The sequence below is a fragment of the Sceloporus undulatus genome, chromosome 3 (genome assembly GCF_019175285.1).
Source record: "Sceloporus undulatus isolate JIND9_A2432 ecotype Alabama chromosome 3, SceUnd_v1.1, whole genome shotgun sequence".
Classification (NCBI taxonomy): domain Eukaryota; kingdom Metazoa; phylum Chordata; class Lepidosauria; order Squamata; family Phrynosomatidae; genus Sceloporus; species Sceloporus undulatus.
In genome coordinates this window covers 41,532,224-41,545,313 of record NC_056524.1, presented here as the reverse complement: position 1 = coordinate 41,545,313, position 13,090 = coordinate 41,532,224, and the positions used below count along the sequence as shown (strand labels likewise).

Genomic DNA, 13,090 nt, shown 5'->3' with positions numbered 1-13,090 from the left:
AAAATGAGTACCCAGATTGTTGGTGGCAATTAGCTTACAGTTGTAAACTGCTAAGACTGTGCTAGTTCAGTATGAAGTGCTATATAAATGAAGCTGTTTGTTTATTTGTTTTGTCTGTTATTGTAACACAATTGGATTTTGGCCTTTTGTCCTCATAGGGCAATTTGCCATGAAATCCACCTTCTATGACTTCTCTACCATTTTGCAGACTCATACAGGAGAAGTGAGGTTAAGAGGCCTGAGCTGTGATTTTTTGGTGGATTCTTCTGGGGGAACAGCCTTTGCTTTTGCTTGATGTTTCATGACCAGCTGAGCACAGGATTCTTTGCGCCTTAACTTTTCTAAATCATTCTCACCAAGTTTGTTTGTGCTTCAGTTTTTCCTCAGTTGGCTTTTGTGCAACTTGCTCCCTGATTCACTTGGCTCCAATGCTTGCCTTCTTTCTTGACTTTTTTCTCTCTCCACCTGCTTACTCCAGTTCCTCAATTCCATCTCATCTCTGCTAATTCTCTTTGGTGTGGCCAAGGCTGCTCCTCCCCTCTCTTGCAAGTTGTAGGGACTTCCCAAGTGCTGTTTTTCTTCCTGTCAGTGTTTCCTAGGTGGTCAGGAACACCACATTTCAACCACATTCTGTCAATGCCCACTCTGCCCTTAGAGAGTGATGGGGATTCAGAAGCATCTGGCTGTCTCCCTATAGCTAGACCTAAAATGATTACATCCTATACTGAGGTCCGTTAGAGTTCTCAACTGATGATGTAATCATGTTGTGTCAAGCTGCAGGGTTATAACCAGATGCTTCTCTAATTTTCCACTTGTCTCACCAGACATGGAATGGATATGGGGAAGGGTTGCAGAAAGTCTGTGGGGGGCTCTGGTTGATGCAGAGGCAGGAAGAGAATACCAACCTGCACATCAACTAAATGGATGCAAGTCGGATTGTGGATTAAGCCTCATGTACTTTGTATGCTGTCTGGGCAGAGTTGTAACAAGAAGAAGTAAATGTGTGACTATGTAATTGATATTTTGGTTTCTCTTCAAGTTCATGTGGAAGAAGATCTGGGGAACGGAATAAGCAGTAGTAAGGAGGACAGGTAATATGTTTAGTCAGTTTTTATATTGTGAGGATCAGGGTAGGATGAGGATACCTCAGAGGGGCAGAGGAGAACATTTGAGACAATATGCTGTACAGTGTTGGCTTTATTTCTAGGCAAATCAATGTAAGACATGGCTGCTACTGCTCTCAGGGTTGGGAGGATTGAAAGCAAGGCAGGTATGAACAGTTTTAATTTTATGTTAATTCAGAACTATTATTTTTATTGGTTGTTAAAATGCTACTATTCCTTTGACCAGTGTAAGTAAGAGAATTAACTTATTTATTTATTTATTTATTAAATTTAAAACAATATAAACAAATGAAGAATCAGCATGCAATTGCATATCAAGTCGGTAGCGTGAAACTAACGTTTGAAGGTTTAGAGCAAACTGCTGTCCTACATAATAAAGGCAAAGGAATTTCCTTCTGGAAAGCTGCTGTAGTAGTTGCATCTCTTGTGGAGTTGCTCTACCTCCAATAGAAACATGTAAATGAGCCAAGTTGTAGGCTAGTTTAATGTCTCCATAACCCACAGTGTAATTCACTATACTAAAATGGGGAATATCAAGTTAAGCAAGTACTTTGAAAGCCACTAACTCTCTTTGCAGAAGTAATCATCACAATAGTATTAAACAAAAGAAGACAAATGTCTACTGATGGTATAGGTACAAAAAGGATTTTATCAACTGTGAAAGGACAATGGAGAGCAAATATGAGGGTACCCTATGTGGCACAAGGGATAAAATCTGTTTGGAGCTTTTGAAAACCTCTCAGTGGATCAGTGAATAAAAGGCTAATGAAAGTACTCTTATGGGAAGATTATGTTGATATATAGGTATTTCAGGAAAAGAATGATAAATCAGTTTTTCAAAGGTAGAAGGGAGCGTTTACTATAGTATACTGTGCACACTTGTGACAGGTACCATTCAAGTATGAAAATTTACTTCATTCAGAATAATGACTTGATGGTTGAGGGCCTATTGAAGGCTCTAACTATACTGCATTCAACAAGGAACAATCCCACATGCTTTCAACTTGAGGGTGAAAAGATCCATGTGTTGAACCTTTCCATTTACCTGAAAGGATCTGGAATTACTGGGAGGTAAAGAAAATGATGGTTGAACAACCTGAGAATTAAGATTGTTATGCCTATCAAAGAATGATGATAATGCACTATGATGCATTGTCTTTGGTCTTGGCTGTTACTCTCACTATTAGGTGAATAGGAAAAAATATGCAGAGGAGAGGGCTTGTCTGTGCATTCAGAAAAACATCTTCCGGTGAGTGAGCTCCTACTCCCACTTTGCTGCAATATATAAACACGGCTGTTTGTGGTTGGAAGGAAAGAAATCTAACTGTGGTCTTCCACATCAAATTTGTAGTGCTCAGAATACTACTTGTAAGAATGACCACTTGTGACTGTCTGTTCTGTCTCATCTGAGGAAATCTGCCAGTCCACTTACCCAAGCAGGTGAATCACTATTGAGTAATGTATCTTGGCATTACTTTCAACAGATGAAAGTTTATCTTGATGTTGAAGGGACAGCTGTATCTGATGGTACCAGTGTTATCTCAGGAAGTCAAAGCTTGGAGATGGGTCTATCCCCTGTCTTTTACTACTTCTCTTTCTTCTTTTTCTGAAGAACATCACCATCTTTTCCCTTGCCTTCTGGATAGGTTTTCATTGGCGGGGTACACACTGCCAGAAAGAGGCGCCTCCCTGGCGCCTCTCTTTGCTCCGCAGGAGCGCCGCAGCAACCATATTGTGTGGCGCTCCTGCAGAGCAAAAAAGGAGCGCCTGGAAGTGGCTCCTCTTTACGGTGTCGCTGCGATGCCGCAAAGCGCGAGAGACATCGCGATGACATTGCAGCTGCTCCGCCCCGTTTGGAGGTGGCACAGCTGAGATGTCCCCATTAGGTGCCACGTCTAGTGGGCGTGTCGCAGCTCCAGCACCCTCATCACGTATGAGGGCTGCCGGGTGTGTGGGCACTCCGCCCACCAGGCATCGCACGTGACGAGGGCGCCTCAAAGGCCCGTCTGTTCCAGGCCATTGTTTTCAGGGATGGGGTGGTGGTGGGGATGGGCAACTCCATTCCAAACTCTTTTCCCAAGTAAGGGTGAAGGCCTTGACGAAAAGGCATGGATTGCTGTATACTGGGATGAGACTGAACATGGTGCTGAAACTTATCTTAAGAATCTTCAGTGGTGATTCTTCTGTCAGTGGTATTCAGGGGAAGACAGTTTCAGGCATAAATATCCCTTATGGGTGCAGAAGTCTTTTTTTCAGGTGCTGTGGAAGTCGGTTTCTTCAACTTCTGTACACAGCACTGAAAGCCTCCCTCCTGACCAACTTCAAAGCCCCAGAGTTACCTCATACTGACATTCTGTGCTTTAATGTGAGCAGGCAGTATTAGAGAAGCATCAGGCAATCCACTCTGGATGTGCAATGCACCCAAACTGGATGCACAATGATTACAGGAGTGGTGAGAGCTCAGGAGGACCTCTACAGATTTCAGTGCTGATGTCATTGTTGATGTCATCCAGCTATGGAGTGTGGCTAGCCAGGCCTTCTCTGATCCTTCTTGCTTATGCAGAAGCATGGAATGCTTGTGTGAGGTAGCTTCAAGTCTGTAAATAAGTCAGGAGGGAGGTATCTTGGTCAGTGTAGCATCAAGTCTGTATGTGGATCTTTACATTATGCTGAGGTGAGGCAGAACTGAGGCCATAGACTTTCTTGGAGTTGAACGCACAAAATACCGAGCTTTCAAAATTTTCTTGCAGTCAGGATTAAAATGGTAAAATTAGTTGTCAAAAACAAAATTATTAAAGAATAACATCTTTTACTCACTGGTGCATCAGCTATGAGCTAACTGCTAGCTGTAGTGGATTCATTCTAAATCTATCTTTGCTATAAATATACAGCAGCAGAGGTATTTAGATGGTAGTTGTTGGATTTTTTTAAAATTATAAAACAACAACTCTAGGTTTAAGCTCTGTACAGTGAAACTTGTTTTTCACCTTCAAATTCTGCCTTTTTTGTTTTATGAACAAATAATCCTAAATTTCTAGCACGTAGGTGATACAGTGGCATGCTTTTAAAAATTTATTGCCTACAGATTTTTCATATAATGCCTCACCCTTGGCCCCAGTTTATAAAGATAATGTGTGTTCCTGGATTAGACAAGTTAATACAGGAAACACAAAACGGTGGGAGTAATATTATCTGTGCACACTTTGGGTATAATTATGTTTTAATATTGGGGAGCTTCCTAAGTCATAGGAGCAATATACATTACAGGAATCAATGCTCTAAAGAAGGCAAGGAATTTTTTTCTCCTTATAGTTTTTCAAGAAAAAGTCAGACTTGCTATACAGTACTTTAAAAAGTGTTTTAGCAGGGTTGTAGGTTAAATACTTAGGAATGCCTGATTTATATTATGGTTCTAGGAGGAGGCCAATTATAATTACACAAGAATCCTTAAATGGCCCATCACCAAAGGCCAATGCAAAGTTTTTTTACTTTCTGTATGTATTTAAGAAGGAATATCAGATGTTTGTGTGAGCAAACTGTAATAAATAAATCTCCTACTTCTTTCATAACAATTAATAGGTACATAGGTTAAATATTTATGAATTCCTACATTTTTGTATTATTAATCATCATTTAAAAAACACTGTAGTTAGCACTTTGTAATATTTCTGGTGCAAACAATCTGTTGTGATTTTCTGCCATTTTAGTTGCACTTGAATAATCCCATAAACTGTCATAGTAAACTGATCTCTTTGGGGGGTGGGTGGGTTTCCTCTTATTTTCTAAACTTAGACACACAATGACTTGAGGATTACAGTAAATTGTAGTTTAGTTGGAAAATATTTTAGAGCAAAACTCTGAAAATATTTGGGGCCATAGATCATTGTTAGAGTGTGCATTCAAGTTGTTTCCCATTTATGATGACCCTAACATGAATATTACAGGATTTCCTTGGCAAAATTTGTTCAGAGTGGAGTTCCTTTTGCCTTCCTCTGAGGCTGAGAGAATGCGACTTGTCACCAAGTGTGTTTCCATGGCCAATTGGGGATTTGAACCCTGTTCTCCAGAGTCTTAGTCCAAAGCTCAAATCATGACACCACACTGACCATGAATTAATGTGTAGGAAAACCACATGTGGTTTTCTTGCCTGTATTTTCTTCAGAAAATTCGATAGTTCTGAGCAGGAATCAGTCTATTTTGAATAAATATATACAGGTATTTTCTTTTCCCAAAACATGTTTCTTACTGGGAAGGGTTCTCTGGAATTTTGAGTTTTGAGGCCATAAATATGTGGATAACATCCAACTGTATTAGTATGTTTCACCAAACTTTAAAGGAGCTGTTTTGATTCTAAACTGGTGCCGGCTATCAGAGATAGAGTGGATAAGACTGAACAAACTGAAACTTAATTCAGATAAGAAAAAGGTGCTCCTGGTCAACCAAAAGGCAAAACAGGAGTTCAACCGCTGTTGGATGGGGTTACATTCTCCTTCAAGACACACTTTCATAGCTTGGATTCAGCTCTGAGTCTGGTTACTCAGCTTTCTGAGGTGGCCAGGAGTAGATGTGCTTTGCATGCCAACTGTGCCCATTCTTACCTATGTGAGATCTTGCTATGGCAAAATATGTCTTAGTTACATCTAGTTTAGATTACTGTGACATACATTATGTGGAGATGCACTTGAAGAATATTTGGAAACTTTAGCTGGTTGAAAGAACTGCAGCCAGACTACTGCCTAAGGGTAGTTATAGGGAGCACTCAACTCCCTTGTTTCAACGTCTCCACTGGTTACCAGTCTGTTTCCAGGGACACTTAAAAATTCAGGCTATTTGAAGGATCATATTCTCCCATATGCAGCTCAGTGTGTTGAGATCTTGAGGGGAGGCCCTTCTCTCTGCCCCACCACTCTCACAAGGATATCTGGAGGAAAATGGAAGAAAGGCCTTCTCAGTGACTGTTTCCAGGTTTGCTCCATGGTGACCTTTTGGAAGGATATAAACATATTTTTCTGGTTGTAAACTAATGTCTTGTGAAAAGGGCTTTTTAATAATGTGCTATATTGTCTATATTTTTAAATGGGCATGTTAAATTACTTTTAATTTTATTGATTGTTTAGTTATATTGTATTTTTTCTATGATTTAGTGATGTGGTCCTTTATTTGTAATTGTTTTAACTTTATCAGCCACCTTGAGCCCAAGAGCTAGGAAAAAAGGCAGTATAAATATAAATTTAAAAAATTAATGGTGAATTCACCCTAGAATTAAGAGAATCTACCAATTTATTTGGGCAGTAGCACATGGAACAAAATATCAGAGGCATTTAGTGTTTAGCAATAAATTAAGAATTGGAACAATGAATTGGAGCCAAAATGATGTAGTGGTTTGAGTGTTGGACTACAGATGTTGCTGCATTTCAGAAATAAAGCAGGTTGAGATCACTTCAAATGTCATGACTCATGTGGAATTGAAGAGACCTGGTGGCGCAGTGGTTAAATGCCTGTACTGCAGCCACTCACTCACAAACCACAAGGTTGTGAGTTCAGTCCCAGCCAGGGGCTCAGGGCTGACTCAGCCTAGCATCCTTCTGAGGTTGCTAAAATGAGTACCCAGATTGTTGGGGGCAAATAGCTTACAGTGTGACATTGTAAACCACTTAGGGAGTGCTTAAGTGCATTGATAAGCAATATAGAAATGTACTTGCTATTGCTATAATCCTGAGATTTGTAATTTAGTGAGGTATTCAGCCTGGTCTGTCAGGTGAGATATTCAGTCTGTCTGTCCCAGGATTCCACAGGAGAGTCATGGCAGTTAAAGTGATATCAAACTGCTTTATTTTGTGGTATGATTACACCCTACAACTCTGGAGGCCAGGGTTCAAATCCCCTTCAGCCATGGAAACCCGCTGGGTGACTTTGGGCAAGTCACACTCTCTCAGCCTGACAGACAAAGACAACCCCACCCTTGAACAAATCTTGCTAAGAAAATGTCATGATCAGTTTGTTTTAGAGTTGTCCTAAGTTGGGAATGACTTGCAGGCATACAATGCATTAAAACCATGCTTTCTTCTCCCTAATGCTGCACAGAGGTAGGAGGAACAGAGAAGTATTGCTAGGTAGTAAGTGAACTTGCTTTGTATCTATTTGACATTTGTGAGACTTTTAGAAAACAAGTCAAGACACTATTGTTCAGGGATGACTTGAGTTCCCCTTCTCTTCATACCACACATTCCACAGAACTAGACTGGAGTTTCAATTCACACATCTTTCAAGGGGCCTCATTCATGCCATTCACCAGAAAATGTAATGGTCTATAAAGGACAAGTGATATAAGAATGTTTAAGAGACCTTTTTCAGGATCATGGAATGTAAATGAAATGTTCATAAGTTAAAACACAAAACTGTAAAAGTATTCATTATGTCTCTCAGTAGGAATTACAGGGGAACATGAGTGGGGCATGGAATTAGAGGAAACATATAACTGTGTCCTGCTTATATGCATTTAGTTGACCACTGGGAGAACAGAATGCTGGCCTAGACAGACCTTTGGTCTGATCTGGCAGGACTCTCCTTTTTTATATATGCACACATTAAATGAACTCCACACTGTTCTGCCTAAAAAAGCATTCAATGAAATGCAACAAGAGAGATAAAGCCAGTAGCTGAATAAACTCCCTTCCACAATATGCCAGGTCACACACCAAAGTCATGCCTGAATGTAAAGGTCTTTGCCTGCTGGTGGAAGAAACATAGCCTTCTTTGGTAAGAAGGTTCCAGTTGGTGGATCCCGCCACCATGTTCATCAATCTGTAAGCAGTATAGATAGGCTACATTAAAAAAATGTCCAATTAGTGGCAGGGGGAGCACATGGCAAATCCATACAATGGTTAATTCCAAGAGATCAAGAGTACAAGTAATATCCCTTTATTAAGAAATTAAGACCTTAATAATAAATGTAATAGAGTTCTCTGTATTATCATCTAGTTTCAAAACACAGGGAAAAGTTTCATCAAAAATATGTAACAGATCAAAAAAATTCTATACAGAAGAACAAGTCATATATAAGAAATAAAAAATTTGTTCATTGTTGATACAAAAGCTAATTGAACCAGCCTGCTATCAGGGTCAATGCACACTAAGGAAACTTTGCAAATAAAATACTAGGTGGAAGTTATTAAGCAGGTTGGCATTTAAAAGCCATCTTTCCTTTCCCAGTAAAATAATATAGTTGCAAATAAGTGATTAGGTCAGTAATACCTCACAATATAAAGCACAAAGCCCTTCATGGACAGCATATGTCAACTAACTGGTGTTATACATTTAAGAACAAAATCTATTGTTCCATTAGCATATATAATGTATCATGTGATAAAGTGTACTTTATTTATTGTCAAGACCCACAAAGTGCTAATTGGGTGTACTGTTCTCATCCATGTCTAGCAGGCATTTATTTCTAACCAGATGATGCACTCTACGTTTGTCATAGGCATGGTTCTATTCAAAGATATGAGCCATCGAGCTGGTTTATAATGTCATACTTCAGAGATCCTGAAACCACTCCCTATATCCCTTAAATAAAATTTAATTATGTATACATAATTATCTATCTGTTAGTGATACAGTTGACAATACATCCCTTCTCCCCCCCACCATGGAATGGAACAAACGTGGAGGATCAATAGGTGGCAATGTGCGCACATCTGCATCAATGCATCCATGTGCACACACACCATTGAATAATATGAGGTGTAGCAAGCTGCAGATGATCTAATCTATGGATTGTTATCCTGCTAATGCAGCAGGCCTATTGTATTGGTCAGTATCTGATGATATTTGTACCAGCCCCCTAAGATGGTTTATTTACTGCTTGCAGCACACCATTGTGTTCTGTGTTCTTAAGTACTGCTTCAAGACTGCTTCTGGAGATATGAAAGTCCTATATCATAGTAAGGGACTCCATTCCTGTTCTGTGGCTTCAGTGCACCTCTGGAAGGTATGCTGTGTTTTCTGTATCTGTTCATTGCAGGGGCTTCACTGAGTAGTACTTCATGCTCACATAATTGGTCTGGAGCCTTAGCAGCATTTGATGTCTTAGACGTGTCTTAAAAGAATTCAGGAAGGTTTTCTTCAATATAATCTCTAAAGGTTTGATCTGATTGTACATCTATGATGTGTCCAAAGGGGAACTGACATAACTTCTGTAGTCCAGAGAATACTGCCAGCAAGGCCTTTGTGCATACCAGTAATCTTTTTGCTGTTTCAGCCCTTGCACTAATAGGATAAGATATGGACTTTTGGTGTGGCATCAAAACTGCTCCAAGAGGAGATTTCTTTTTTTTGCAAAATTCAGATTATTCATCCAAACAGTAATATTTTGCAGAGGATACCCAATTAACTTACAGTGGTTTCTGAATGTTGTCACTCTTCAGGCAAATCACTCCAAGCTTTGGACCTAGCGCAGACATTCATTGGGGCTGAAAATGGGGAAAAGCTGTGCCTGTACTGAAAAGAAACAAAATGAGGCGTGAGAGGGTTTTTCGTAACAGTTAGTAAACAACTGCCATTGTTTCAGAATTGGAGAAACTATCATTACCGTACATACTCGACTATAAGGTATGTAAACCGCTTTGATCTATGGAAGAAAAGCAGTATACAAATAAAATTTATTATTATTATTATTATTATTATTATTATTATTAGTCATGTATAAGTCGAGGGCAGGTTTTCGGGCCAAAATTACAGATTTTCCCATGACCCATGGGTAGGTCGAGGGTAAAACTTGGAGGCTCCTTCAGAGTATGTATGTGTGTGTACAACAAGAGAGATTCTAACTGAGGCTTTTGTTTCAGCAGTTGTTTCAACTTTGGTTTCAGCCATCACCCAGACAGCGAGGGTGGGAGAGGTTCTCTGTTTGTTTAACAGCAATTAATCAGTTAGGACTCTTTCTGCCTGGTGCAAGAGAGAAATAAACTGCTCTGCTGACTGCATGGGGAAATGGGAAAGAGCTGCGATCACATTACCATAGTGACCCGTAAATAATTTTGGGGTCAATTTTTGGGTGTTAATTTTTAGACGTATAGACAAGTATATACAGTATTTGCTTTCTAAAGTGGGGGTACATATAACACAAATTTCATTATTCTTGTTAAAATGTATCACAGAGGGAAACCCTTTACAGTTACGAGTTAACAGACAAAAGCATTTATATCTAAGACTATAATATTATCTGCCATGAGTCTATCCTACAGATTCCTGGGATTTGTAGTCTGGTGAAGCACTGGAGCATTCTGACAGACCAGGCTGAATATCTCAACAAACTATAAACCCCAGGATTCCAGAAGATGGAGCCATGACAAGTGGTGTCAAAGTGCTTTATTTCTGCAGTATGGGTACATCCTCAATTTTGCCTAAAATCTGTCTGACTTTAGGAATGTCATCAAGCGTTCTGAAACATCAGACATCAAGCTGATTTTTCTATTACACTGAGAAATTTACTAATAAAACAAAATGGAACCCAGGATTCTGAATTCTGTCCCCACAGCAACATTTCTTGCTAGTGTATAACAGGGGAATATACATAATTATAGTTACCTCCTATACAATGAATATGAAATTTCCAATTGGACATCCACATTCCTCATCAATCAGGTATAAATTACTCATGTGGTTCCAGCGAGGGCAACTATTAGTTTTCTACCATTCAGTAAAGAATGTTCTCTTCTCAAAAGAAAGCAGTGGGGTCCTTGCAGATATAGTTTAAAAGGCTTATTTTTCCAATTATACACGGTGTTGTCTTGCCAGGAGAATAAAGTCAGCAAAAATATTTTAAGCTTTTAAAAAGGCAATGCTGATTAACATCCTTTCTACACAACTCCTCATACTAATGCTTTGATACTCCTCTTTCCCCCCTTCATAAATTGGTTTGTGACCCTTCATCACTTGTTGGCCTCCTTTCCTGAGCTGCTCATTAATCAGCACCACTTCTCTGATATGCCCTGTCATATCCTATTACTTACAATGCACACAAGCAGAAGGTACGTTTACCCTGAAACTAAAACAGAAAACACACGGTAGAAAGTGTCTAAGTGTACTGACTTCCACAGTTTCCTTTCCTACAGAGGTAAATTATAACAAATCAATATCTAGTCACTCCATCCTCTCCAATCCCTAATATTTTTTCATAACTATCTATAGACACTCTACCTTTCCAATTCCTTGTAGTTATCCTTCACTGGGTTTAAATGACAAAAGGAGTCAAAAGGAAAGAAAATTCAAAATTTCCTGTTCTAAGATAATGGTATGTTGCAGTATTGAAAAACTGTAGTTGTGCGAGATAGCTAAACAACTTCTTTGCAAACTCTGACTGCTGGGAAAAAGGCGGTGTTGGGTGGTCATTATGTAAAGAATTTAGATGTAACTGTCACTATATAAAGCCTTTATAAAAATCTATCTTGTGATCTCATTTGGAATGTGGTGCTAGGTTTTGATGACTGCACTCCAAAAAGTATTATCAGAGAGCTAGAAAAGATGAAGAAAATGGATACCAAAATAATAAAGAGGGTGGAACAGGATACGTTTACAACAGCGTAAAGGTATGGCACTCTTTCGCTTAGAAAAAAAGACAAACAAAGAATACATGATAAAGATATATATAAAATTAAAAAGCCTATAGAGAAAGTAGATAGGGACATGTTTTTCTTTTTCATAAACTAGAACCTGGGATCACCTAGTGAAGATGAATCTCAGGAGGTCCAAAACAGACAGAATGAAGCATTTCCTCATGGATCACAAAACTCTGGAATTTTCTACCACAAATTGTAAAGATCACTCTCAACTTGAATAGCTTTAAGAAAAAGAGATTAGACAAATTCATAAGAGGATAAGCCTACTAATGCTTACCAGTCACAATAAATGTATGTTAGGCATCAGAGGCAATACCTATCTGATGCTGGAAGAAACAAGGAAGAGTATGCTATTGCACCCATATTTGGCTGGTGGGCTTCCCACAGATATCTAGTTCATCACTATGGAGACAAAAAATAGGTCTTTATAGGGCTAGGCATCTGTTCTTAGGGCTCATTTTATGTTTTTCTTCTTTACTGTTAAAAAAACACCTTATCTTGGAAGGATATATGGACCTCAATCAAATGACATCAAGAAAGGTTTCTTCATAACTCTCAAAATGACCCTTCATATCTTACAGAAATAAAACTCTTAATTCAGAAAACGAAAGAAAATGACAGAGGGCACAGCTGACAACTAAGAGCACAAGGAAAGATCAGCAACAAAATGGACATTTCACCAAGCCAAAATGACCAAAGCCTGCAGACCAAGGTCAGGGTGTTCTAGAATAAAAAGCCCATTTTACCAATAACCAACCAGCTCAAGATTATCACAAAAATCTACTTTTATCTTTAGCACAACAAAACAATGGCTAGAGTACTCCTCTTTGGTATCACCGAGAAGAGGAAATTATATTAGCATTTTCTTATTCTCAAGTAGTTTTCAAGTAAAGTAGTTTTCACTGTTAGGAAATATGCAAATAGGATGACTCCGATGGACTGAAGAACTTAAACTGATGAGTCAGAAATTATTTTGTGTAGAACTGTACTGCTAAGTGTTTTACCCACAAAAGGGAACATGTAAGTGTGGTCATGATTTGTTAATTTGCAAACTGGCAATGACAAAATGATTCTAATGACAGAAAACTGATAGAGAACTCTGCAGAGGGCTTTTTAGGTAACTGATTGGTATTAGATGTGCAACCCATGACAAAATCACATTTTAAGGGTAAAACATATGTACTCACTTGGGAATAAGTCAACTGAACTCATTAAGATGGGACTTATTTATAAACAGACATACCCAGGACTTCATTGTGAATTGCACATTTAACTAAGAAAAAAACTAGTTACAATGTATACTTATTCAGGAAATATGATTTCAAAATGGCAAACTTGATTTTAGCC

The 13,090-nt window shown here is 38.8% G+C and overlaps 1 protein-coding gene across 10 annotated transcripts in view; it reads right to left on the bottom strand.

Moving 5' to 3' along the window:
* ZBTB20 (zinc finger and BTB domain containing 20) overlaps positions 1-13,090 on the bottom strand; it is a 642,360-nt gene that overhangs the window by 37,236 nt on the left and 592,034 nt on the right. For 8 of the 10 annotated variants that reach the window (XM_042458100.1, XM_042458099.1, XM_042458096.1 and 5 more), the window contains one exon: positions 9,522-9,623. The exons of 1 other annotated variant lie outside the window; for it this stretch is intronic. In XM_042458100.1, coding sequence (XP_042314034.1) covers positions 9,522-9,586 — 65 coding nt within the window. In that variant the 5' untranslated portion in view covers positions 9,587-9,623. The remainder of the gene's footprint in view (positions 1-9,521; positions 9,624-13,090) is intronic. One more of the 10 variants, XM_042458097.1, reaches the window with a different exon arrangement.